This window comes from Canis lupus, chromosome 35, assembly GCF_003254725.2.
Source record: "Canis lupus dingo isolate Sandy chromosome 35, ASM325472v2, whole genome shotgun sequence".
NCBI classification, from domain to species: domain Eukaryota; kingdom Metazoa; phylum Chordata; class Mammalia; order Carnivora; family Canidae; genus Canis; species Canis lupus.
In genome coordinates this window covers 9,837,501-9,863,810 of record NC_064277.1, presented here as the reverse complement: position 1 = coordinate 9,863,810, position 26,310 = coordinate 9,837,501, and the positions used below count along the sequence as shown (strand labels likewise).

General features: G+C 40.7%; 1 protein-coding gene across 1 annotated transcript in view; it reads left to right on the top strand.

Moving 5' to 3' along the window:
- The window catches only part of LOC125754375 (orofacial cleft 1 candidate gene 1 protein-like), a 60,668-nt gene that overhangs the window by 15,892 nt on the left and 18,466 nt on the right, over positions 1–26,310 (top strand). The window contains 1 exon segment of the mRNA XM_049105929.1: positions 22,502–22,562. Within this exon segment, the coding sequence (XP_048961886.1) occupies positions 22,551–22,562 (12 nt within the window). The 5' untranslated portion in view covers positions 22,502–22,550.

The window sequence follows — 26,310 nt, the reverse complement described above, 5'->3', positions numbered from 1 at the left end:
GGCAGCCGGGTGGCTCAGTTGGTTAAGCATCTGCTTTTGGCTCAGATCATGATCTCAGAATCCTAGGATCAAGTTCCGCATTGGGCTCCCTGCTCACAGAAGAGCCTGCTTCTCCTTCTCCTGCTCCCACTGCTTGTGCTCTCTCTGTCAAATAGATAATTAAAGTCTTAAAAAAAAGAGTACAATCATCTTGCCAAACACTTATTTTGGAAATGTGAAAATGAATGATAAATTAGGGGATGATTTGAGTAAAATGTGACTGTTGAGTTTGCTCGTGCGCATGTCTTCTGCAATCAAATCACACCAGAAACACAACAAAATGCACACATGCACACACCTCAAACGTCTTCTCGGTGGCACTACTCTTGAAGATTAGTGAACCTCTCCTCCTCTTTCACATTTGTAACATTCTTCTACATTAAAGACAACAAAAAAAACCTACCTCATTCAACATCCCAGAAAAATCCAAGTGCTCTGGTGCAAATTGCCATGCTATGCACGCAACAGGAAAGTACTATTGTATCCAAAGACCTTAAGCAGAAATTGCCAAATTCTGCAGAAGTGATCCCTACAGAGGCCAGTGGTGGCCGGTATAGTGGTTTTAAATGTCACTATAACTCCCAAAGCCCTCAGCAGTTAGGCAGAGTTGTGAGTGCAGATGAGAAAGCCACCAAAGAATTTGCAGCAGTGGTATAGAAGTTAATTGAAAAAGGAGGCTACACATTGGATCCAATTTTCAACTTTGATGAACAAGTTTCCATTTTAAATGCATGTCTTGAAGGACCTACATCTCAAAGACGGGAAAACATGTCCCAGGATTTAAGGCTGCCGAGGATCACTGAATTAGGAAGTGGAGAATAATGAGCCACAATTACCTGTATCTGCTGCTACAACTTTCTAATTTCAAATCACCTCTCTTCCACCACTTTGTAATAACCCACAAGCTGCAACTCTTCCCAGCTCATTTCCACTGCAAAGTTTCAGTCTTTTTCAGGGAAGAGTGCCACATTATCGTACTATTCCTGCATTTTTTTTTAAACCACTGAACATGTATGAAATGCCGTCAATGTTTTTATTACGTTCCTTTTTTTTTCCCTATGAGTCACTGATGAAATTTCTGAGTGTTTTGTCCCTAACTTCACTTTCCCCATAAGCCTTGTTTCGTTTTGTTTTTCTCACAATTTAGCATAGTGTGATGATTTTTAGGAACACATATATGGTATTATCGCAGAACTGACAGTATGGGGTAATTGCATTTTTCCCCCCTTGAAACACAATGACTGTGTTAAGAACTGATCTCTCAAATTGTTTGGTATGCCTGGAAGAGTAGACTGTAATTTCTGGGTCAGTTACAGAATTCTAAAATAACATGGGTTTTTAGAATTACTGAATTTACGTATTTCATATAATGAAGGAATGGAGTCTTGGAGAGGTCAAATGAATTTTCTAGGGCCACACAGCAAGACAATGACAGATCTAGAATCGGAGTCCGTGTCTCTTGACTACTAGTTCAATACTCTTTCTTGTTCAGATTGGTTTAAAAGTGGTTGTCACAGGGCAGCCCTTGATCTGGCAGCATCAACGTCATCTTGAAACTTGTCAGTAATGTAAATTCTGTGGGCTGGCCCAGTGGCCCTCTGGGTGATCTGGATGCCCACTAACATTTGAGAACGACTGGCTTAGAATAAACTGCCAGTATCTGTGATCCAGGAGACACCAACACACTAGAAAGTGCATCTAAAATATTAAGAACAGTTTGAGAAGATTACATTCCTCTTGTAATTTTCATTGATTCAAAAAATATTTAAGATATATACGCAATTCTTAGATCTTGGTTTTATCCATTAATATAAGTATACACAGCACCAAACAAAAAGGCAGATTCTAGATAATAATCTCCCTTTACGTAGTATTCAAAGGATAAAAAAAGTAGCATGTTTTTCTTGTTAAGAGCAAGCCACCAAAAAACTACATATTTATGGGAAAAATCTATATATGTGAAAATCTATTTGTGTGTGTATAGTTATAATCTCGGGAATCACAAAATAGCAACCAAAGAAACAGTTGAATCAACCCAAATATTTTATAGTTTGAGAACTAGAAAGAAATAGAGTTCACATAGCTATGAATCGCCTTACCTGTCTTCCCCATTGAGCACTGCAATAAAAAGTTAAGTGAGCCAGGAAGATGGGGGACATTTCCTAAGTTCTTTGCAATCCAGAGAATTCTCCGGAGCTGATTTTAGTTTATATATATGATGTTTGGGGCCAGTTCAGAACTTTTACTAGGGGACTTAGAAACATGCACATTAGTCAAAATTCACTTCAGAATCAACGTAAGAGACCTTAGGTCTCCATCAGTCATATAGAAGGATGAAGACACATTTTGCTGTCCTCACGAGCTTTTCATTTTTTTCTTACCTCATTTGGAGCAATGATGATGGGCTTGGATGCCAACTGAAGACCGGAAGTGCCAGGAGAGCCACTCAGCTCAGAGTTTTCTCAGCTCTCAGAGCTGAGAGCTTACCGGGTGGCCTTGATTGTGTCACCTAACCTCTCAGAGCTTCAATTTCCTGATTTGTAAAAGGGGGATAATATAGCTCCCCTCATGGGGTGTGGTGAGGATGGAATCATGTCATAATACGCAAAACTTCAGTCTCTTAACAATCACCATGATGTTAATTCATATTCTTCCAATGAGCTTCTTTTCTTTCTTCCTTTCCTTTTTCTTCCTTTCCTTTTTCTTCCTTTCCTTTTTCTTTCTTTCTTTCTTTCTTTCTTTCTTTCTTTCTTTCTTTCTTTCTTTCTTTCTTTCTTTCTTTCTTTCTTTCTTTCTTTCCTTTCTTTCTTTCTTTCTTTCTTTCTTTCTTTCTTTCTTTCTTCTTTCTTTCTTTCTTTCTTTCTTTCTTTCTTTCTTTCTTTCTTTCTTTCTTTCTTTCTTTCTTTTTAAAAGATTATATTTACTTATTCATGAGAGACACACAGAGAGGCTGAGACACAGGCAGAGGGAGAAGCAGGCTCCCTGCGGGCAGGACTCGATCCTAGGACTCCAGGATCATGACCTGAGCCAAAGGCAGATGCTCAACTACTGAGCCATCCAGGTGCCCCTCCTCTTTTCTTTTCTTTTTCTTTTTTTTCTGCCTCAATCTGATTTTAGGCTTTGGTTAATTTCTCAGTGCTCTTTTTGTGACTAACTGTGCCAGTTTTGTCTCATTAGTTATGGCCTTCTATTTGTCACTCCTGTCATTTGTGTACCAGTCATTTCCCCATCTTAGTCTGTAATTTCCTTAGGGACAGGGATCATCGCCCCCCACTGCACTTCAAACATATAGTAGGTGCTCAATAAATGTATGTTGAATGACTGAGAGAATCAAAAGTAAATGTGGACCTTGGAAATAAATGGAGCATATCCCAGCAATTAACTTGCTGACTGAGAGCATTTCTGCTTAGAGGAACACTTCGGGTATTGGGCAGACTGAATAAGTAATAATGTTTGCTACTTTTGGTGACAAAAATATCCTTTCATGACACTAATTTCCCTTTACTTGTGCATCGACCAAAGTTTTGTTCCTAAACACCTGCCAAAGAGATGTAAACCCACAGCGATGTGTGTATTGATATGTATAGCCAGTGTCAAGTTGAATATGAAGTAAAGTGAAAGATAGAAATGTGACCATGTAAACAAATAGCCCCTGTTGTTTCTTGTGAGCCCATATGTGACACTAATCCAGAAATGCATGCCAGGGGCAGTTGAAATATGCTTTGAATTACTAGCAGTGATGTTTCTAGAACTGAGCACACGGCATGATTTATATCCTGATGTTCTCAATCAGATTCTAGTGATCGATTAATCACACTATCAATAACAAAGAAACAGGTGTGTTTCTAAAGTCCTGTGCTTGCTAGAGGCAATTACGTCCCCCATGGGTGCTACCTTAGAAACGCAGTTTGGAAGTATTCTCGTCCGTGCTAGGAAAATTGCTAGTTGAATTCCTGCTTGGATAAAACAGCTATGGGCTTCTAGTCGGTGACCCTAAGACTACACTTCCGTCACAATCCAGGGCATCAGTACAATGTTTTGCAGGCTTCTTTAGACAAAGTTCATTTTATGTATTTATTTAAAGATTTTATTTATTTTTTCATGAGACACACACACAGAGAGGCAGAGACACAGACAGAGGGAGAAGCAGGCTCCCTGTGGGGATCCCGATCCGGGACTAGATCCCAAGACCCCAGGATCATAATTTGAACCAAAGGCAGATGCTCAACCACTGGGCCACCTGGGCAACCCGGCAAAGTTCATTTTGATGATGAAAATGGCAAAGTTGAGTGGTGGAAAGAGCAGCTGGGCTGCCCTGAACTGACATTAGGAAGGACCTTCACTGCTCTGGGTAGAACATATTTTAATTTTCCATTTAGATTAGCTGGAGAATGTGCTGTTTATTAAGATCCTTCTATGAGTTTTTAGTTCAAGTTATATATATATATTTTTTTCATATTTCTCTTGAGTTTTTATTACAAGGCTACTAAAGACTAATAGAAACATGACTAATAGAAAGACTAATAGAAACTAATAGAAACAAGACTAATAGAAACTATTATCAGGAAGTTGTCTCCTGATAAAAGAGGACAACAAATTTTGGGAAAATGAAAAATAGTTCAACTAGTTCTGGTAGGTGAAGCAGGGTAAGTAGAGTGACAGCCTGGAGGGCATTGCTAAGGGAGAGGGGACCAGTACACCCAGCACAACCCCAGATAGCTGGCCAGAGGAACAGAGTGGAAGTACAAACACAAGGCTTATTTGAAAGTGGAGAGCAAAATCAGACTTCCCTCCCACTCCATCTACCACCCACATAACAACATTATTCTTACACATAAAGGGGAATGAGGGTCTTCCGGCACAGATCTTTTTAAAGTAATTAGTTTCCAGATCCTCCTCTACTATGTGTACTGTTTTTCTAAAGCTGATCTGTCTTGGAACACTGGTTGTGGTGTACCTCTCCCCTCCCCCGTTATTACCATAATCATGTGACCTTACCCTAGTCACCTGTCCTGTGCTGAATATCCTCAGTGAGAATAGCACCAGCAACAACTCTGAGGGGCCACTCATAGATTTTGAAAATAATTTGATGATTCTATGAAGTATAAATTCTCATTCTTTCTTTACCTGAATGATGTTTTCAGTGCATATATCTAGAAAAAGAAACAATAGAATTGAGGCTGACACATGTGTCTGTACTACTTCCTCAGAGACAAGTGATCTTATTAAGCAAAAATGTTGCACTACTTCAAGGGTGACACCCACACAGGCACTGGGTTGAATGGCACCCCCTGAAGTTGTGCAGTGCACAACGTGTGGAACTGAAGACAGCGTAGAACTGAGTAACGTTTCTTTCAACTAGAAGCGTTCTTACAATAAAATTCTACATTTTGTGTTTGATAATTCTTTTCAATATTTGTCTATATTATATACTTTGGCTCAATTGTGAACTAATTATAACTCAGTTGAGAAGGGAAAAAGTTAATGAGCATCACAGGCATAGGGAATGTAGAAAAAGTATAATTTCAATTTGCATATATATATTTTGGTTATAGAAGATGAATATTGAGTGTTCAGCAATATATATATATTTATTTATTAAATCACAAATATGCAACACATTAGAATAGAACAATAAGATTCTGTAAGGGAAGTGAAATAGAAACAGGAGTCCAAGTCAAAAAAGTAATGTTACAAATGATCAACAATAAAGAAGAAGTAGTTATTTTGAAGAGGTATATATTTTGAAAATGGAAAATAGAGGGTATCAAATACTATTGTATTTCCCTTCCACGAGATATCTTCAGGAGAGTAAGAGTGATGTACCAGGGTTAATTAAAATGAAAGTATTTGCAATGTGCCAGAAATTACACTTGTAGCAACTGTTTACTCTATAATGGAACATTCTGCATGTCAACTTAAAGTCGTTTAAAAGATACATTGTTTTTCAAAGTTCTTTTTGGGGGGATATGCAAACAAAAAAAATAATTAAAAACCTTAGAATGACAAACAGCCAGGCATTTGCCAATGGGCAAAAACTGAGAAGATTCTTCTTTAAAAGTTTTGAAGCAACTGTCTGAGGCCATTTAGACAAGTGTTATGATTCTAGTGCTTTCTCCTCACAGGGAAGAGGACAGTTTAGCAGCTGCTTTCTCATCTTCTTATCCTAAAACAATGCCTTTCTACCCTAAAAAGGAGACTCCCTCATGTACACAAGATTTGGCTAGCCTTTCAATACTCTCGTGTTTAAATGTGAATGGTAAACTGAGGATCATCAAGTATTTGAGGAAAAACAGCAACATGAAATAGAAAGACCAGATAAGCAAACTGAAAAACAGACCCTGGGGAAATGAAAGTAATTAAGCTAGTGGAGAAATTACAACAAAATAAATCACCACTTAAACTCTCCTTGAAGGAATTAAAGGGGATATCACATCCCTAAAACAATAATAGGGTGCCAAGAAAGGAAGCATCAGAAATCAAAAAAGAACTCCTAGAAATTAAAAGTCTAACTGCAAAAAAACTTTAAAAAAAAAGTCAATAAGGAGGGTGCCTGGGTGGCTCATTCAGTTAAGCATCTGCTTCTGCTTAGGTCATGATCCCAGGGTCCTGGGGTAGAGTCCTGAGTCAGATTCCCTGCTCAGTAGGAAGCCTGCTTCTCCCTCCCCCTACTCCTGCTCTCTCTCTCTCTCTCTCTATCAGTTAAATAATTAAAATCTTTAAAAAATGATAAACTTAAAAAAAATAAAAGTTAATAAGGGAGTTGGAAGACAAAGTTAAGGAAATGTTCTAGGAAGTAGGAAAAAATGTCAAAGATTTAGACAATATGGGGAAGAGAGTTAAATGAAGCTGAGATTCCACTCAGGGAATCAAACATTTCATGAACTGAAATTCCATACAGAGAAGGAAGACAGTTGGTGGGCAGGTGGGAGTCAAAGCAGAGATGAAAGGGCCATTTGTCTTTGATGTTCACTCAAAGTTCATTCAATGAACCCTGAGCTCACTCTCATTTGCATAGCACAAGGGCCATGACACTGAAAAAAGGAGAAATAGAATGTGGCAGCCTGCCTACATGAACTTGCCATAATTTTGATTAGTCTAGTCATAATTATAAAGCTGTTATCAGGTTTTGGTTGTTAGAATTAATCTATAGACAAAGCATAATTTTTTATAATTGTTATGATTATAACAGAATGTATTTTTTCAATATCTTTTTTTTTTTTTAATTAAGTAGGGTCCACACCCAGTGGGATGCAGGGCTTGAACTCTCAACTCTGAGATCAAGACCTCAGCTGAAATCAAGAGTCAGATCCATACTGACTAAGCCACCCAGGTGCCCCTCAATCTTGGGAATTAAAAGTAGATGTACAGTTGATAGAGATTTGGAAACAGAAGATGGGAAGGAAGAGGTGGGAAGAATGAGGACCCTAAAACGGTCATCTTAAAAAAAAGTGGGTAGCGAGGAGATTCTTTCTGCAGGCTATAAAATAATAAACAGATGTTCAGGGGCACCTGGGTGGCTCAGTCAGTTAAGTACCTACCTTCAGCTCAGGTCATGATCCTGGGGTCCTGAGATTGAGCCCCACATTGGGGCTGAGCAGCCTGAGTTTGCTTCTCCTTCTCCCTCTGCTGCTCCCCCTGCTTATGCTCTTTCTTTTTCTCTTTCTCAAATACATAAAAAAATAGATGTTCAATATTATTTAATGTAAACACTAGAATATATGAGTAGAGTGATATCTAATTAAAGTTTTAACTGGAAGAGATGAGGAAAGAAGGGGAAAAGGAAAATAGAATAAATGAGATTAATCATGCACAGTGTATGGTTTACTAGGATTGTCATAACAAAATACCATAAATTGAGTGACTTATGCAACAGAAATGTATTCCCTCAAACTTGTAGAGGCTAAAAGTCCAAGATGCAAGTGTTGGCAGGGTTGATACCTTCTAAGGGCAGGGGGGATGGAGAATCCATTCTGTCTTTCTTCTAGATTTTGATAGCTTAGGTGTTTTTTGGCTTGTTGGTGATGTTCTTTCTCCCTGTGTATTCACATCGTCTTGCCCCTATTTGTATCTCTCTTTGTGTCCACATTTCCCTTTCATTTGAGTTTCCCAGTCACCTTGGATCAGGACCCATCCTAATGACCTCATCTTAACTTGACCATCTGTAAAGATACTATTTCCAAATAAGCTCACACTCATAAATATTGGAAGTTAGAATGTTAACATTTTTTTTTTAAGATTCTATTTATTTATTCATGAGAGACACAGAGAGAGAGAGAGAGAGGCATAGACACAGGCAGAAGGAGAAGCAGGCTCCATGCACTGAGCCCGACATGGGACTTGATCCCGGGTCTCCAGGATCATGCCCTGGCCCGAAGGCAGGTGCTAAACTGCTGAGCTACCCAGGGATCCCAGAATGTTAACATTTTTTAAAAAAGATTTATTTAGTTATCTTATATAGAGGGAGAGGGGGAGAGAAAAAGTATAGGGGGAGGACAGAGGGAGAGAGACTCTTAAACAAACTTTGCACTGGGCAGGAAGCCCAATGTGGGGCTTGATCTCATGACCCTGAGATCACGACCTGAGCCCAAACCAACAGTCGGACATTTACCACCCTGACTGTACCACCCAAGCGCCCCTAGAATGAGGAGATCTAATTCAACCCATAACATATGGCAAGATTAAGAAAACAATGTAAGAAACATGAAATTAATTCTAACGCATTATTACTCTTTATTATTTGTATCATATAATAATATTATCACTTATATATTATTGCATTAACTGTATTACTTAAAGCTATGGCATTAACCATCATAGCAAACAAAAAACTAAAATAATTAAAATCTTCGGCGTTTAGAACTGGGGTAGGTCAAAGTGGTGTGGCAGCCTTGTACTTGACCTTTTTGTAATATTTTATTTCTAATCATATACATTTATTTCTTTGATAAAAACTAAGAAAAAAATTTAAGGAGTCTTCTCTTCCCCCAAGCAATATATGTATATAAAACAGTAAATGTATATAAATACATTTTTTTCTTTTGTAAATTCAGATATAACTAATATGAAATAAAATTCAGCATTCTAGTGGAAAGTTTTGTGAGTTTTGACAAGTGCATACATTTGTGTAACTATAGCTATAATCCAGATATGGAACAAGTCTATCACCTTCCCCTGCTCTACCTCCCCTCCACATCCCCCTTGTTCTTTTCTTTGCCCCCCTAACGTCTGACGCCAGTGATAAATTTTGTGTCTATGGTTGTGCCATTTCCAGCATGTCGTATGAATGGAACTGTACATTATGCTGTCTTCGAGTCGGCCTTATTTCTTTATTTTCAGGTTTATTAAGATATAATTGACATATAACATCATAAAGATTAAGGTATACAAGCTGTGGCTTTGATACACGTATATATTGCCATATGATTACTACTCAGCTCACTCCATATGTCACATAATTACTATTTCTTTTTTTTTTTTTTTATGATAGTCACACACAGACAGAGAGAGAGGCAGAGACACAGGCAGAGGGAGAAGCAGGCTCCATGCACCGGGAGCCCGACGTGGGATTCGATCCCGGGTCTCCAGGATCGCGCCCTGGGCCAAAGGCAGGCGCCAAACCGCTGCGCCACACAGGGATCCCACTATTTCTTTTTTGTAGTAAGAACATTTAAGATTTAGACTCTCAACAACTTTCAAGTATATAATACATTATTTTTTTATGCTTTTCACTTATCTTAAATTCGAGTTAGTTAACACATACCAAATATGTAACACATTATTGTGAACTATAATCACAATGCTGTGCGGTAGAGCCTCAAAATTCATTCATCTTCTAACTGGACGTTTTTATCCTTTGACCAACATCTCACCATTTCCCTAATGCCTCAGTTTCTGGTAAGCACCATTTTGAGTTTCTATTCTTATCCTTGGCAAACACACTTGGGATTTATTGCTTTTATTGCGGAGCAGCATTTCATTGCAGGGATGTACCAATTTCTTTATCCACTCACCAACATTAGAGTTGTTTCCAGTTTTTGGCAATCAAAATAAAACCACTATAAGCATTTATTTGTGTACGTATAAGTTTATATTTCATTTAGTAAATGCCTGGGAGTGTCACTGACTAATGATGTTCAACATCTTTTCGTGTGTTTTTATTGGCCATTCACAACCTTCCTTGGTAAAAACTCTATGCATATCTTTTGTCCATTTTTGTTATTGGGCTGCTTATTTCCTTATTATTGACTTGTAAGTGTTCTTTATATGTTCTGGATATGAGTCATTTATTAGATACATGATTTGAAGGTGTTTTCTCCTAGTTTGTGGCTTGTCATTTCCCTCTTTAATGGTGTTTTGATAGGAAGATTTTAAAGATGTTCCCTGTTTCTCCCCCACCCCCAGAATTCCTGCCCCCTGGATTTTCAATCAAACACTATTATAGGTACTGCTCTGAAGGGCTTTTGCAATTGTTAAAGTCCCAAGTCAGTTGACCTTGAGATACAGAGAATATCGAAGTAGGCAAATCTAATCACATGTCTCCTGTAAAAGCAAAGAGCTTTCTCTGGTGGGAGGTAGAAGAGGAAGTCAGGGGGATTGAAAATATGAGAAGTATTCAGTGTACCATTGCTGGCTTGAAAATGGGAGCCCACATGGTGAGGGATGTGGCTGCCCCTAGAAGCTGAAAATAGCTCCCAGATGATAGCCAGCAAGAATTAGGACTTTAGTCCTACAGGTGCAAATAGCTGAATTCTAATAATAATGTGAGTGAGCTTGAAGAAATCCCAAACCTGATGAGAATATAGCCAGCTGACATCTTGATTTCAAACTAAGCAGAGAACGCGCCGCCCATACCCTGCCAAAGTTTTGAAGTACAGTATTAAACGGGTACTATTTTAAGATGCTAAGTTTGTGATGATGTGGTATGCAGCAATGGGAAACTAATACAGGTATCTTTTAAAGAGCAGAAGTTTTTAATTGTGAAGGCCAATTTTTCCATTTCTTTTTTAATGGATTTTTCTTTTTGTGTCATATCTAATTGCAAACAGGATAACCATGGTCACAAAAATGTTATTTTTTTTCTAGAATTTCTATCGTTTTAGCTCTTCTAGTTAGGTCTATGACCCATTTTGAGTTAATTTTTATGAAAGTTGTTATTAGATAAGGGTCTGTAATAGTTTCCTAGGGCTGGCCATAACAAAATGCCATATGCTTGTGGGCCTCAGAAAACACACATTCATTCTCTCACTGTTCTGCATTTAGTTTCTCACAGTTTTTCCAGAAGTCTGCAGTTATCAGCAGAGCCATGCTCTCTTCAAAGTCTCCAGAGAAGAATCTTTCCTTGTCTCTTCTAGTTTCTGGTGGTTGCCAACAATGCTTGATGTTCCTTTGCTTGTGGCTGGGTAACTCCAATCTCTGACTCTATCTTTACATGGACTTCTTCACTGTGTCTCCCTGTATAGCCTCCCTTCCCTCTTTATGGATGCCAGTCACTAGATTTAGGAGCCACCCCCATCCAGTGTTGTCACTTCTTAACTAATTATATCTGCAAAGACCCTCATTTCATCAGGGGAGTTGGCTTGCTATTTTCTTGTAGTGTCCCTATTTGGCTTTGTATCAGAGTAATGGTGGCCTGTAAAATGATTTTGGAAATGCTCCTTTATCTTCAGTTTTTTTTTTCAGAAGAGTTTGAGAAGGATTGGCACTAAATCTTTAGGTGATTCATGGAATTCATGAGGGAAACCATGTAGTCCTGGACTTTTCTTTGTTGGAAGGGTTTTGATTATTGAGTCCATCTCCCTACTAATTATTGATCTGTCCAGGTTTTCTTCATGACTCAGTCTTGGTAGGTTGTACGTTTCTAGGAATTCATCCACTTTTTTCTAGATGTTCCAATTTGATTGGTATGTAACTTTATAATAGCCCTTTGTGATCTTTTGTATTTTTGTGGTATCTGTTGTAATGTCTCCTTTCTCATTATCATTTTATTTATGTGAGTCCTCTGTCCTTTCCTTTTTTTTTTCTTGGCTAATCTAGCTAAGAGTTTGTTAATTTTATTTATCTTTTCAAAGAACCAACTACTAGTTTTGCTCATCCTTTCCGTAGTTTTCTCTATTTCATCGATTTCTGCTCTAATATTTATTATTTCTTCTGGTAATTTTGGATTTAGTTTGTTCTTCCTTTTTACTTCTTTAGGTGTAATATAAGGCTATTTATTTGAGATTTTTCCTTTCTCTTGATGAAAAATTGTATAGCTATAAACTATATTATTGCTTTTGTTGTGTCCCATAAGTTTTGATTATGTTGTGCTTCCATTTTCATTTGTCTTAAGATACTTAATTTCTGTTCCTTCTTTGATCCATTGATTGTTCAGAAGTATGTTGTGTAATTTTCAGGTTTGTGAGATTTCTAGCTTTCCTCCTGTTGATTTCTAGAGTCAACCATATTGATTGGAAAAGATACTTGATATAATTCTTATTTCTTGAATATTTTGAGACTTGTTTCATTGCTTAACCTATGATTTGTCCTAAAAACATGTTTCAGGTGTGTTTGGGAAGAATGTGTATTCTGCTTCTGTTAAATAAAATGTTTTGTGTATGTTCTGTGTATGTTTGCTCCCTCTCATATGACATTGTTTTTTCTTGTTTCAAAATTTTCACTTAGTCTTTTGACAATTTAATTATATGTGACTCAGTGTAGCTCGTTACAGATTCGACTTCTTTGGGATCCTTTGAGCCTCATGAATGTGGATGTCTATTTCTTTCTCCAGGTTTAAGTGCTCATTCACTCTTTTTTAAAATAAACTTTCTTCTCCATCCCTTTCTCTTCTCCTTCATAATTTCCATAATACATCCATTGCTCCTTTTGCTGGTTTCTCATTAGTTCTTGTAGATTTTCTTTACTTTTTTCCTTCTTTTTTTATTTTTGCTCCTTTAACAGCATAATTTCAAATGATCTGCCTTTGAGTTCACTAATTCTTTATTCTACTTGTTAGATTCTGCTGTCAAAGATTTCCATTTAATTCTTCAGTACAGTCATTATATTCTTGAGGTCTAGGATATCTATTTTCTTTCCTTTGTTAATTTGTTTCTGATGGTTCCTGTTTTTTTGTTGTATTTCCCATTTTATTCATGCATTATTTTCTTAATTTCCTAATTTCATTTAGTTTTCCGTGTTTTATAGTCTCTTGAACTTCTTTTAGAGAAATATTCTGGAATCTGTGTCTGACAGTTCATAGATCTCCATTTCTTAGGACCAGTTGTTGGAACTTTATAAGTTTCCATTGGTGGTTTCATGTTTACCTGATTCTCCATGGTCTTTGTATTTTTGCATTAATATATGTGTATTTGATAAGCATTTTCTCTTTCAGACTTTATTTATTTAGTAGGGAGAGATCTTTACCAGTCACCTCAGCTTGGGGTATTAGCCTGGTCAGGTGCTAGTGCACATGGGCATGCAAGGCTTGCTATTTGGTTCTCTAGTTCAGCAAGCCTACTGTCTATCTTCTAAAGTTGGGGGTTGGGGAAGGGTGCTGCTGGCTGGGCTCCATGGTTGGGTAGACCTACTGGCTGAGCTCTATATTCAAGCCAGGCTACTTGGTAGGCTCCCTGGTTAGATGTAGCTTCTACCTGTTTCTACAGTAAGGTGGGGCTACTAGCCGGGCTCTGCAATTACCTCTGATTACTTGGGCTTACAGGCTCTAAGCCCTTCTAGGATAGTGCTACTAGCTGGACTCCATGACTAAGCAGGCCATGGGCTGTGCTCCATAATCTTGGTTTTGTGGGGCCTCAGGTATGCTTTTCTACTGGATGGTGCTACTGGTACCCTATTTAGGCATAGTCACAGGCCTAGGCTTTATGGTTGGATGGGGCCTCGGGCAAGCGCTCCATGATCAGGTGGGGCTAAAGGCTGTACTCTGAAGTTAGGTGAGGCTGTAGGCTGGGCTATGTGATCTAGTAGGCCATTGACTGTACTTTGCTGTTGGGTGTGGCTGCTGGTCAGTTTCCCTGGTCAGTTATATGGGGTACTGTACTTTAGATTTGGGCAAGGCCATTGAGTACAGTCCCTGGTTGGGTAAGGCCACAAGCTATGCTCCACGATTGGCCAAGGTCATTGGATGGACGCGTCCTGGTCAAGGTCACAGTTTGTGCTCAACAATCAAGGGGGACCATATGCTGACCTCCACTGCTGTGTGAGATTGTAGGCTGGATACTGCAGCTAGGCGTTACTGTAGGTTGAGCTCTGAGGCTCCTTGGGGTGCTCTGCAGGCTCCTTGATTATGCAGGGCCAGGGGCTATCCTCAACAATTGGGTGAGGCTGCCGGCTTGGCTCCCTGCCCAGGCAGGTCACAGAATGTGCTGCTGGGCGTCTGTGGCCTTGCTTCCTGGTGGGGCAGAACTGGAGGCTCTGCTTGGCAGTTGGGTGAGATTGCAAGCCTGTACCTCTGCCCAGGTGGCCACAGGATGTGTTGCTTGGCAGTACAGCCCTTTGGCTGGGGATTCAAATCTGGTAGAATTGCCAATTGAGATCCTCGGTGAGATGGGGCCACCAAGTCAGCTCTGCCTACAAACCGAACTGCCAGCCGGGATATCTGCTCAGGTTCCTTGGCAATCATGAACACACTCCACCGATATCTGAGCAATGGTTACTGAAAGCCTTGTCCCCTTCTCCATCTTTATCTGATTTCCCCAGTTTTTGAGTTCCCCAGGAACTTCCAGTGATGCTCAGGAAGTGAGACCTAAGTGAGCCTCCCAGGAAGCATCCCTCAATGCTCAGAAAGCAGATGTCCACCTTGGGTTTTCTTTTTCCCACTGGAGAAACTGCAGGCCCAGAGAAACCCTCTCTGGTAGGCATTGAGCTGGCCTGGGGGGTGGTTGATGCAGTCAGTGAAATTACTCCTCTTATCCTTCTAGTGGCATTCTTGGTCTCTGTTCTCAGGGGTGTGCTGAAGCCTCACTCCCTAGCTTTTAAGATGTTCACAATAGCGTCTTGCCAATGGATGTGGCTAGATGGTCTTTTCAAGAGGGGGACTGAAGTCAGGAATGACTTGTGTCACTATCTCGATGACAGTATCTCATCTAATCATGTGAATTTAAATTCTCTATTTGATAGATACAATCTCTGGATTGTCTCTGAGTCCATTTCTATGGATCATTTTGTCTTTTTGACAGTGTTTTATTTATTTTTCCTTGCTTCTTTATTTGTCACCTAACGTTATTTGAAAGCAGATCATCTTGGGCGGGACAGTAGAGACTGGGGTAGATATTATTCCAAGCCAGCAATAGTAATCTTTTATTTTGCTAGTCTTCCCAAGTGGGAGGTTTGGTCAATCTAGCCTGTGCTTGAGCAGGGGTTGGATTTTGTTGTTGTAAATGGCTATCATCAGTGCTCCGCATAGGCTTGCAATACCTGTGGCCTTAACTTGTTCTTAGAATGGTGGTGGTTTTTGAAATTTCCTAGATGTCTGTTCATGCTCCGAGTTTAAGTCTTTGCTATGTGACTGTACGTGAGGGAGCATCTCTATTCTGATCCCTTCTCCTTTACCAGTTCTTCATGGATGTTCCTTTGATGCTCAATGGGTGGCCACCTGATGGTAAGGTGAGTGAGTCATCTCCTTGGGAAGCTGCTATGGCTCTGGGTCCCAAGGGTCAGGCCATCTCAGATCCTGCCTCTTTCTTCAGTAGGACACCTCTAATAGTTTGGGCCAGGAGGTTTTCTTGCCCCACCCCAGGGCTAGAGGGTACTTTTGTATTCTCTTTTCCCAGCTGCAGTGGTTCTTAACCTTGTCTTGTGGGAGGAGGGTGCAACAGCGTTTGCTGCTGGGTGTCTAGGTGGCTGAGACAGTTAGGCATCTGCCTTCAGCTCAGGTAGGGATTCCAGGATCTTGAGATCGAGCCCCATGTCAGGCTGTCTGCTCAGCAGGGAACCTGCTTCTCCCTCTCCCCCAACCCCCGCTTGTTCTCTCTTTTTCTCAAAAAAAATAAATAAATAAATAAAAAATAAAATCATTAAAACAACAACACCACCAAAAAACAGTTTGCTGCTGTTTCCCAGAAAAATAATGCTTTGTTCCTAAGAGGAAAAAAAGGTGGAGTATCCAAGTGGGGCTTTGTGCTTTTCTGCAGTGGCCCTGTTCCATCACAAGGGAGGATTTCTCTAGATCAGTAGTTCTCAACTGCAGTTCTATTGACATTTTTGGATTGGATGATTCTTTGTAAGAGGGTGCCAGTCGATGCATAGCTGGATGGTAAGCAACATTCCTGGCCCCTAACCACTGGGTACAAATAGCATCCCCCCAGGTATGGCAATTGTAAATGTCTCCACATATAGCCAAATATCCTCTCGGAGATATTGCTCTCCATTTAGAATCACTGCTCTGAACTCTTTCTCTGCTACCAGTCTTTCTTCTGGGGACTCAGAAGTTTCATAGAGAAGTGTCTGTGAATTGGTATGAACTACCCTTGTGTGTGTTTATGTTTTAACGATTTTATTTATTTATTTTAGAGACAGAGAGCTGCAGGAGCAGGGGGAGGGGCAGAAAGGGAGGGAGGGGGGACAAGCAGACTCTGTGCTGAGCAGGGAGCCAGACGCAGGGCTCATTCTCACCACCCTGAGATCATGACCTGGAGCCGAAACCAAGAGTCGGACACTTCACTCACTGAGCCACCCAGTGCCCCTCTCCTTGTGCTTGAAGATCCTTCAAGTTCTATATTCTCACACTAGATCACATTCAGACTTTAGAAATTTGTTAGCAACTTGTAGCTGAATTTTTACTGGCTTCTATGGGGACCTATGTCTGCCTCAGTAAGCAAGTGCTTACCTCCTGTCACTCCTTAGGAACACCTACCTTTCCCTAGATTTTGGGTCACTTGATTATGCGATGACTTCCACTTGCTGGTGGGTTTAGTAAAAGTTATGAATTTGAAGATATGCAGGATATATTTTGGTTTATGTTTGGGAATAACACTTGTCCAGTCTTTGATACCCTAAGTGGAAACTGGAAGTCTTTTCTCAAGGATTTTTCAGAGGAATTGGAGACTTTCAGAGGTTAAGCACCTCCCCCAGTGTGAGAAATCTGAACCAGTGTCTTTCTAGCCATAAACACAAGTTCGCGCCACAGTGTGATGCTCTTTAGTTAAAGCGAGAGTGTATTAGGTTTAACCAGTGACTTTCCATGATAGGTTTTATATTCCTCTTTTGATTCATTCTTGAATGGAGATGTATGCTCTAGTGGGGAGCCCCCTGAGCACGGTGAGGGAGGAGTGTGGTAGAGCAGTTGGTTATCGTGGGTATGAGACCTACTCCCATCTCTCTTCCAGAAGTTTCAAGTTCAAATGCCTGTAAGGAGCCAGGCCACGAAATACAAATGAGTGAAGTGGGAAGAGTGAATGAATGATACCATAAAAATTCCACAAAGTTACTCTATGTATTTAATGAAATTAAGGCAAACTATTCCACTTCCATATCTCAAGCAGTAGGGGGTAACTTGTCGTCAGTCTCATCTTCTCAAATATCTCCAATAACAACCACAGCCTGGAAAAACCAGTGAAAACATGGAAAAGCAGGATCAGTGAAGTGTTTATAAAGGTTTGTTCTAGAGAGAGAACCCAATCCAACAGAAATATCGCATATAGTCAGGACATGTCCTGACATGTTACATCCATTTAATTTCTCCATGGGAATCCCACAACACGAGCAGCTCTTTGAGTTCTTTTCTAGTCACTTCTTACTTTCCATCTCTTCCAGTGCTTTCTTCTTCTTCTTCTTTTTTTTTTTTTACTACACCTCTGTTCCAAGTCTTTTATTGGCCTCATCTGCTTACAAGTACTCATTTCATAAAACTATTAATTTTCATATGGTACTACTTATTTAGGCACAGTCATACATTTTTCAATGAGCATAATTGGGAAAACTATAATCCAAAGTTTCAGAAAATGAAAACTAGATATTAAGCATAAATATTATAATGTGTCCAAAGCTCCAAATAGCTAAAAGTTAAATATTGATTGAGGGAGAGTGGGAGATAAAGACTTCCAGTTATGAAATTAATAGGTCATGGGAACAAAAGGCACAGTATAAGGGAATAGAGTCAATGATATTGTAATAGTGATGCTTGGGGACAGATGGTAGGTACACTTGTCGTGAGTACAGCATAGTGTATAAACTTGTCAAATCTACAAAACTAAGTAGTACACCTGAAACTCATGTAACATTGTGTGCCAATTATATTAACAAAACAAAACAAAACAAAACAAAACAGATGAGTGACGTGTGCTGGGTTTGTGTCCACTCTTATATTCCCGGATACTCATGGCCCCACTTTTGGTAGTGGCAGGGATGCAGAGAACTATGTCTATTTTTTAAAAAGATTTATTTATTTATTCATGAGGGACACACAGAGAGAGGCAGAGACACAGGCAGAGGGAGAAGCAGGCTCCATGCAGGAAGCCCGACATGGGACTTGATCCCAGATCCCCGGATCAAGCCCTGAGCCCAAGGCAGATGCTCAGCCACTGAGCCACCCAGGGGTCCCAAGAACTATTTCTTCCTAAGAAAAAGAGCAGTGCCAGCAGAATGATATTTGGGTACTTTCCCTCTCATTCTGCCTGAGGACTAGCAGAATTAATTTGAACTGCAGAGATTTTTTTTTTTTTGAGATTTTTTTTTCAATCGAGCCATGTATTGTGACAGTTCCTGGACATGCTTATGGTCTTAAAACCACCCATGAAAGTTACCTGTCTGTCCCTGAGACCATTTCACTCAACATGAAGTATTTATCAAGCATCCACTGCTTGCTGGGCTCCGTTCTAGGTTCTGAGGATGTGATGATGAGTTAAACAAACTGCTCTTATGGAGCTTACATATTGATTTGTGGTTTGCAATAGGAAGAGTGGGAACCGTAGACCAGAAGGGCACGGCCTAGAGTGTGCGCTCCCACCGCTCACCATGCAAGTTGACCCTAGCTTGCCAAATTTTTAAATTTCCCACAAGAAGCCAGAAGTCGGAATTTTTTAATGGCAATTTTCTTATTTTTAAATATAGGCTCAATATGTTTTAAATCACTGCGGAGGTCAAACAAAACATGTTTGCAGACAGAATCTGGCTTGCGACCTCTGTCTCACACCATCTTTGCCCTTGCTGGTCTGCTTGAGAAGAAAAATGCAATGGAATGACAGCTGTAGCCATGTTAATTCCCTTCTCTGGAAGCAATGAACCAGTTGTCAGAGATTTGGCAATTCCAGGATTTAATTTGCAATACAAGGTCAACCATTTCAGAGAAAGCCATTTTAAAATCAGCCTTAAAACAAACAAACCCACCCCCCCCCCCACCCCCCCAAAAAAAAACATGTGACTCTACAAATCAGCGGTGATTACTAACCTGGGCTCAACAGAATGTGGTCCACACGGTACCTGCAAGCAGGTTATATTGTATTATCGACCTGCTTGCAATTTTTGAGACTGCCTTTTAAGCCACCAGTCCTGTGGCAGTCCACTTGCACGCCAGCTCACAGGCCCCACGATGGTCCACATTTGTAGCCATGGTGAGAATTCAGGTGCCTGTTAGATCATTAAATCCAACATCCCTAAAAGGCCCAAACCAAGGTTTCTGGCACATGCATAGTATTTATAACTGCTATTTGGTTCCCTTTTCTTTTGCAAAGGAAGCTATTTTTGGCCTTTCTTGAGAATGTAGACATACAGACAGTTGAGCACATACATCAGTTCTCTGATTGGCTCCATATTTTGTCACTTCCACAAGTGATCAGTTTTTTAGGGGGTGCGGTGGCTGCTCATTAATCATGGCCTTGTTGAAATGATTATTTGCTGGCAGCTTCTGCTTGTTGTTTTACGAACTTATTCTCACTTTTGTTGCCATCCCGAGCTCATGGAGTTCTTTCGTCCCTCCTTTTCTATTCGGCTCTGAACACTGCCCGTTCCTCCAAGTCCGCTCTGCTGCCCCTGCATCTTTCTCACTGATTCGGCACCGCTGGCCGCCGGAACAGGCCTCACCCCCGTGCCTCCATCCACCCTCCTTGTCACAGCCCTTAGCAACTGAAGGATCATTTTCATCCTGTTAACAATTCCTTTCCCCTTTGGAGGGCTTCCAATTAAATTCCTAGGAATTGCACAGGGCACACACATCCGTGTGTCAGTATTTGGATCAGAAATGACACCTTGCCCACATCTTTTTTATGTCCCATAGCCTGGTCACATGTCCACTGATAGTTGTCTGGCTCAGGGTGGGTGGATTGTTCTTCATTACCTCCATTCTGCAGGTTGTAAGGGATCTGACCCAACCATAAGGGATCCCAAATTTCAGCTTGTAGATACATGGAAGCTAGGGCTTTTGATTGCAAATAACGCCTGGTCTAAGCTCCCAGAGATTCTCTAGCAGGGAGGAGTTCTAGGCCATACCCTTTGCTCGTGAGACAGGGGAATATACAGTTGATCTCCTCCAGAGAGAGCTGCTTTTTAAGTGATACACCACTTGATTCTATCAAAGACTTTCCAGATTTAACTACCTAATTTGCATGGGAGAATGAAAGGATTCTGACCCTATTTCATAAATTTTATGGAGTCTTGCTGGACTAATAAATACTGCGTTCTAAGTATCTGCGTGTGAAGATGTCTAAAATGCAGGCTTCTGTGTAGGGACAGAAGTGGGCCGCCTTATGGGCAAGTTTTCTGAGCAGAGAGGCACCCTGTGTTTTGTGGCTTGTACGTTTCGGATTACAGGTCTGCAAAATGAATTCATGATGGCCATAAGTGAGTCACTTTACAAATTACAGATATTTTAAAGACACATATTAGCTATTAGAATAATACGAAGTTAAGTTACCCAAAGAAGACCGATTCCCTCTTTACAGACCTTCCTAGAAATGCGTGCCTTGGGATACCTCTTTTGTCACTGTGCCGTGGGAAAAAACAAAAAACCAAAAAAACAAAAAAACACAAGCAAGTCAAACCTCAACTTCTGCTAATTGGCTCAGATTTTCTCATTTTGATGTCGACTTCTTTCCTTTGAAAAAATTCTATATGCATTCCCCTTATTTTAGGAAGTAATCAATATAATCTTTGAATCTCTGATGTTACTCATACATAAAAAAGTAAGTTTTAAAATTAACACGAGAAGGATTAGAATCTTTCATTTTTCAACACTCTTAGTCATATGAGAGCTCCTACACACGTGGTGAGATGACTTTTTAAAACTGTGAGAACTCCAAATAAAAATAAATGTGTCTCAAAAAATAATTGTGGAACATATACAAATGCGTTACATATGTCATTCATACGTGACATATTTTGTTTTACTGCCAAGTGCAGATAACCATTTTGAAAGGGCAAACTCCCAAGTTGAAAAGGCTCCTTTGGTGAATGCTTATAATAATCTAATAAATGCTAGGTCTGTATTCCTTCCTCATTAGAAAAAATTCCCATTTATTATTATTCTCACATATTATATAGTCATCTGGTCCTGGACTGTATTCTAGTGTAGGATTTTTATCACTCGAAATGATATCCAATGTAATAGCTTGCAGATTAAATTTGATGACTTATCACATGACTCTAAGGAATTTTTGTTTTGTGGGTTTTTTTTTTCAGTTTCTAGACAGTTATTTTACCAGATTGTTTAAACATTACATTTATCCTCATTTGCAACCCAAAAGAGTTACCTGAATTTTCCTTTGTGTATTTACTTTTATCGTATATTTGTCTTTTAAACTTTTCGGCTCAGTTTTCTGGGGGTGTTCAGACTCCCACGATGCATGTCAGGAGAGAACTTTTCTTTTGTGCTGCCAGTTCTGAGCGTCTAAGTTTTGGTTTGTTTGGGTTGTGGCTTTCTTCTGTTTTTGGAGTTTGCGTTCTCTATTTGTAAGAACATATTTTAATTCAAATTAACATCTAAGGAGTTTTAAGAGTGTTCAAAGCACATCTCCTTTCATGAGAATTTGTGTAGTGCATGTCTTTGCTGAATGAAGCCCTCAGAATTTCATCTCCTTGGTTCCCAAGTGCACATATTTATCACGGACTTTATCAGGTATTGTCCATTTAGGACAGTTGCAAACCTGGATCCTATTTTTAAAAAGATAATGTAATAAAGTTAACTCAAACATCAACAGAGAATTTTTAGCACCTTTCAGTGTAGCCTGAAAATTAGTCACCTTTTGGGCATCAAGCAGGAAGTTTAGGCTGTCTTGATCAAGTCTGAATTTTTCCTAGACATCACCTTTGTAAAACATTTTGTGAATATTCACGGACTCTCCATTTATCAGGAGTCTGGCTCGAGCAAAGGAGAACAACCCCAGTAAAACCAGGACCCCAAATCCCATCCTGGTGACTTGACGCTGAGAGTTTTTGGAGCCATTAAGCAGCATCATAGCTCTTCGGGCCCAAATTGCTGAATCTATCTTATGGTCAGACCAATGTATTCCAGTTTTTAAATATTATTTTTCTTTTTTAGAGGGACTGGATTTAAATCTGTGCATTGCCAAGGGCAAGGAGCCGAGAACATGGACATAGAGGTAAGATGGATAATACAGTGGTTCCCTCTTTGATTCTTTTTCCTCTAAAAGCAGCCTTTTAAGCTTTATTTTTCATGATATTATCCACAGACGAAAAGGAGAGAAGTGAGGAGAAATGTAGCCTCCTTTGTAGCACTCACGAGTAAAGAGGATGATTAACGAGTGTAACAGCAAAAGGGAGTCTGTAGAAGTTAAACAAAAGTGCCTTCAGAACTTCCAAGGATTCCCATGATCCATAGGAGGACCTGACTGTGCCTGTCCACTGTTTCTATTTTTGATTAGATTTATAAACACAGCACCACATATTTTCATGTGGCTCATCGCCCAGGGGCAGAATTAGATTGGCCGCCTGAAACTGTGAGGCTTGTGAGTTTTGGGCAAGGGCTAGAGTGAAATAAGTAGTGTAATTGTTTTTGTGGAGTGACCGTGGGACCTCCTCTGTTCTGAATTACACATGGCTCAACCCTTTGACCTACCCGGGCTCGGCAGTGGCTGGCAGGACTCCTACAGGCGTGTGAGAGGGTCCGGCACTGATGAGCAGGGGCCTTAGCTGTCAGGCGAGGTGTGGGCCGACAGCCACTGTCACCTTGAGAAACTACCAGTGAGACCGTACTTGTGACCACCTGGACTTCAGTAAACGTGTCACCGTAGCAGTTATCGTTTCACCATAGCACTTAGCACGTGAGAGATATCTGGAATCCAAATGTAGCACGGATCCTTTGATTAACAGCATATTAACAGAATATATACACATATATATTCCACTTATATATATACATTCAGTATACCTTCTGTTTATGTGGGTATATTCAGTATATATTATATATATATTCAGTATGTATTTTATATATATAAAATATACCTATATATATATTTCTAAATTTTGGATAATCTTCAAAGATAATTTTGATAAATTACCAAACACTATGATTATGACTTTTTTTTTTTTACGTACATAAGGTTTGGGAAAATGTTATAAGCTTTACCTAAAGTTCTTTCATCACAATGAATTTATTTATTTATTTAAATAATAAATTTATTTTTTATTGGTGTTCAATTATAGAGAATAACACCCAGTGCTCATCCCGTCAAGTGCCCCCCTCAGTGCCCGTCACCCAGTCACCCCCACCCCCGCCCTCCTCCCCTTCCACCACCCCTAGTTCGTTTCCCAGAGTTAGGAGTCTTCATGTTGTATCTCCCTTTCTGATATTTCCCACCCATTTCTTCTCCCTTCCCTTCTATTCCCTTTCACTATTATTTATATTCCCCAAATGAATGAGACCATATAATGTTTGTCCTTCTCCGATTGACTCATTTCACTCAGCATAATACCCTCCAGTTTGAACTCTTTCAAAATAGACGGCATTTTTTATTTTATTTGAAGAGTGAAGGGTGTCACTCTTCAAAGCTAAGGGGGGTGCAGAGGGTTTCCAGAAGAGGTCGGAGAGAATCGTGTGCTGACACTTCTGCATTTGCAGAGAATGTGCTCTGTGATTCACGTGATGATATCACACAGACGTCTCTCTATGCATGATTTTGAACTCAGTCACTTGACTTTTTATTTTCCATCCAATTACATTTTCAAAGGTAACGTAAGCAGGGAACACTGGTTCACTTTGCGGCACTTGATATTATTTCCAAAACCTTTTCTGTAACGTCCAAAATTTTTTTATCAACTTTTTTATTTTCATGGCCACTTTTACAAATTAAAGGTCTCTCGAGGTATTTAGGGCTTAGGACAACTTGGGGATAAACTAGCATTTAATTTTTTTCTTTCCCATCTGAGGCAACTCAGACTGAACATTGATTCAATTCTTGGTTACGTGACATTTAAAATTGTCTTTAATGAATAGACGACTGTAACTACATTTTTTTTTTACTTCTTTTTTTTGAATTGTATATATTCTTTTTACTCTAGGAATTCAAAACCAGGAGAATAGGGAGGTCCCTATCAGATTATTCAAGAAAGAGGGGGGAACCGTACTAAAATATCCTGTGAGCCCCCCCAACAAAAGTGCATTTAGCCCCACCCGGTCTTGTTCTCATTAGCAATGAAGAGTTTGCTCACCCCATAATCTAACATGGAATGCTTAGAGCAGACAGGTGCAAATTGCAAGCTGTTTCACTTTGGCTGTTATCCCTTAAATAGACAAAGTAATAGACTGGGGTAACAAAAAAGGTTCCAGCTCAAGCTGCATAAATGAAAGTCTTAACAGGGACAGAGCAGCTGGCTAGGAGAATTCAGTGTGGTGCATACTAAATATTACCTTTATGCCACTTGCCAAGGAAAACGGCTTCAATAACACCCTCTGCCTTTTATCATTGAGATGATGTTCCTTCAGAACAGTCTTTTGCTTTATTGTAAAGGCAACACTAGGGCCGAAGTGGAGGCGAAGAGAAGCCAACATACCTGCTCCTGTTTACCATCAGTTCACTCCTCCGAGCAATGCAGGCATGATTAGGTTCCTGGAGGTGGACCAGATTGACAGTATTTCTAGCCATGGTGGTTTTTTTTTTTTTTTTTTTTTTTGGCTGATCCAAGCAAAGCCCAGGAGCAGTGAAACAACTGAAACAATCACTACCACCCCCTCCTCCTCAACAGGATGAATCTGCTGAGCTAGTCTAGTCTGATGGAAAACACACACACACACACACACACACACACCAAACCAAACCAAACCAAACCAAAACAGTTGTTCACATGAGCAACACCTAGATTAATCTCATGGAAGAGACGTGCCATGCCAGGAGGTGTGGGCACCCGAAGGTAGGTTCCCGTAAAGGAGGCCCTAGCGCTGTCAGCGCAGGGTGCCCTGGCTTTGGGACTTCCTGGGGGTGGGGTGGGGGGGAAGCACTGGAGCTGCGGCCTGGATGCTGCAACTCGTGCGTGCCCGGGGGCCCCCCTGCACCCCAGCGCGTCTGGCTGGGAGGTCTCCCGGTGCACGGGGTGGAGGGTGAGGGGTGGGGGGGCGCCGAGGCAGACAAGCCCCAGCCGGCCTCGTTTACAGGCGGGCAGGGCACAAGAGCTAGACGCAAATGAGGGCTGACGGTTCCACGAAGCACAGCCGGCCGGTGGCAGATGCGATCTGACGGGCCCGGCCTGCGCCCCGCGCCCCGCGCCCCGCGCCCCACACCGCGCAGGAGTCGGGCTGGCAGGCCAGTGCCCCCCGGTCGGAGCTGCGGCCGCGCCCCGGGTCAGGCTCGGGACCCCGGGCCTCCCACGACGCTCCCAGGCTCCCCGAGACTTCCGAGGTTTTGCTCAGCACTGGTCATCAGTGAGTTGGTTGCAGCTGCTCAGGTTGGCCCCTCCATCCCAGGGGCTGTGCACCCCCCACCCCCCTGCAAGGTGACCCTGTGTCCCATCAAAAGGTATTTATGGCTTTTTAAAACTATTTATTTATTTATTCGTGATAGAGAGAGAGAGAGGCAGAGACCAGGCAGAGGGAAAAGCAGGCTCCATGCAGGGAGCCCGACGTGGGCCTCGATCCCGGGACCCCGGGGTCAAGCCCTGGGCTGAAGCCCGCGCTAAACCGCTGAGCCACCCGGGCTGCCCGGTATTTATTGCTTTTTAACGAAAAGAAACATCTCATCCAAAAACAGTCAGTTCTCACCAATTCCAGGCAGGTTTTTAATTTTTTAAAATATTTTTTTCTCCTCTGTTCTAATCAAAGGCATTACTTGCTTCCCTCCCACTCCTCACCCCACCACATTTCTATATTTCGTAAGGTAACCTTGCTAATTTTTTTTT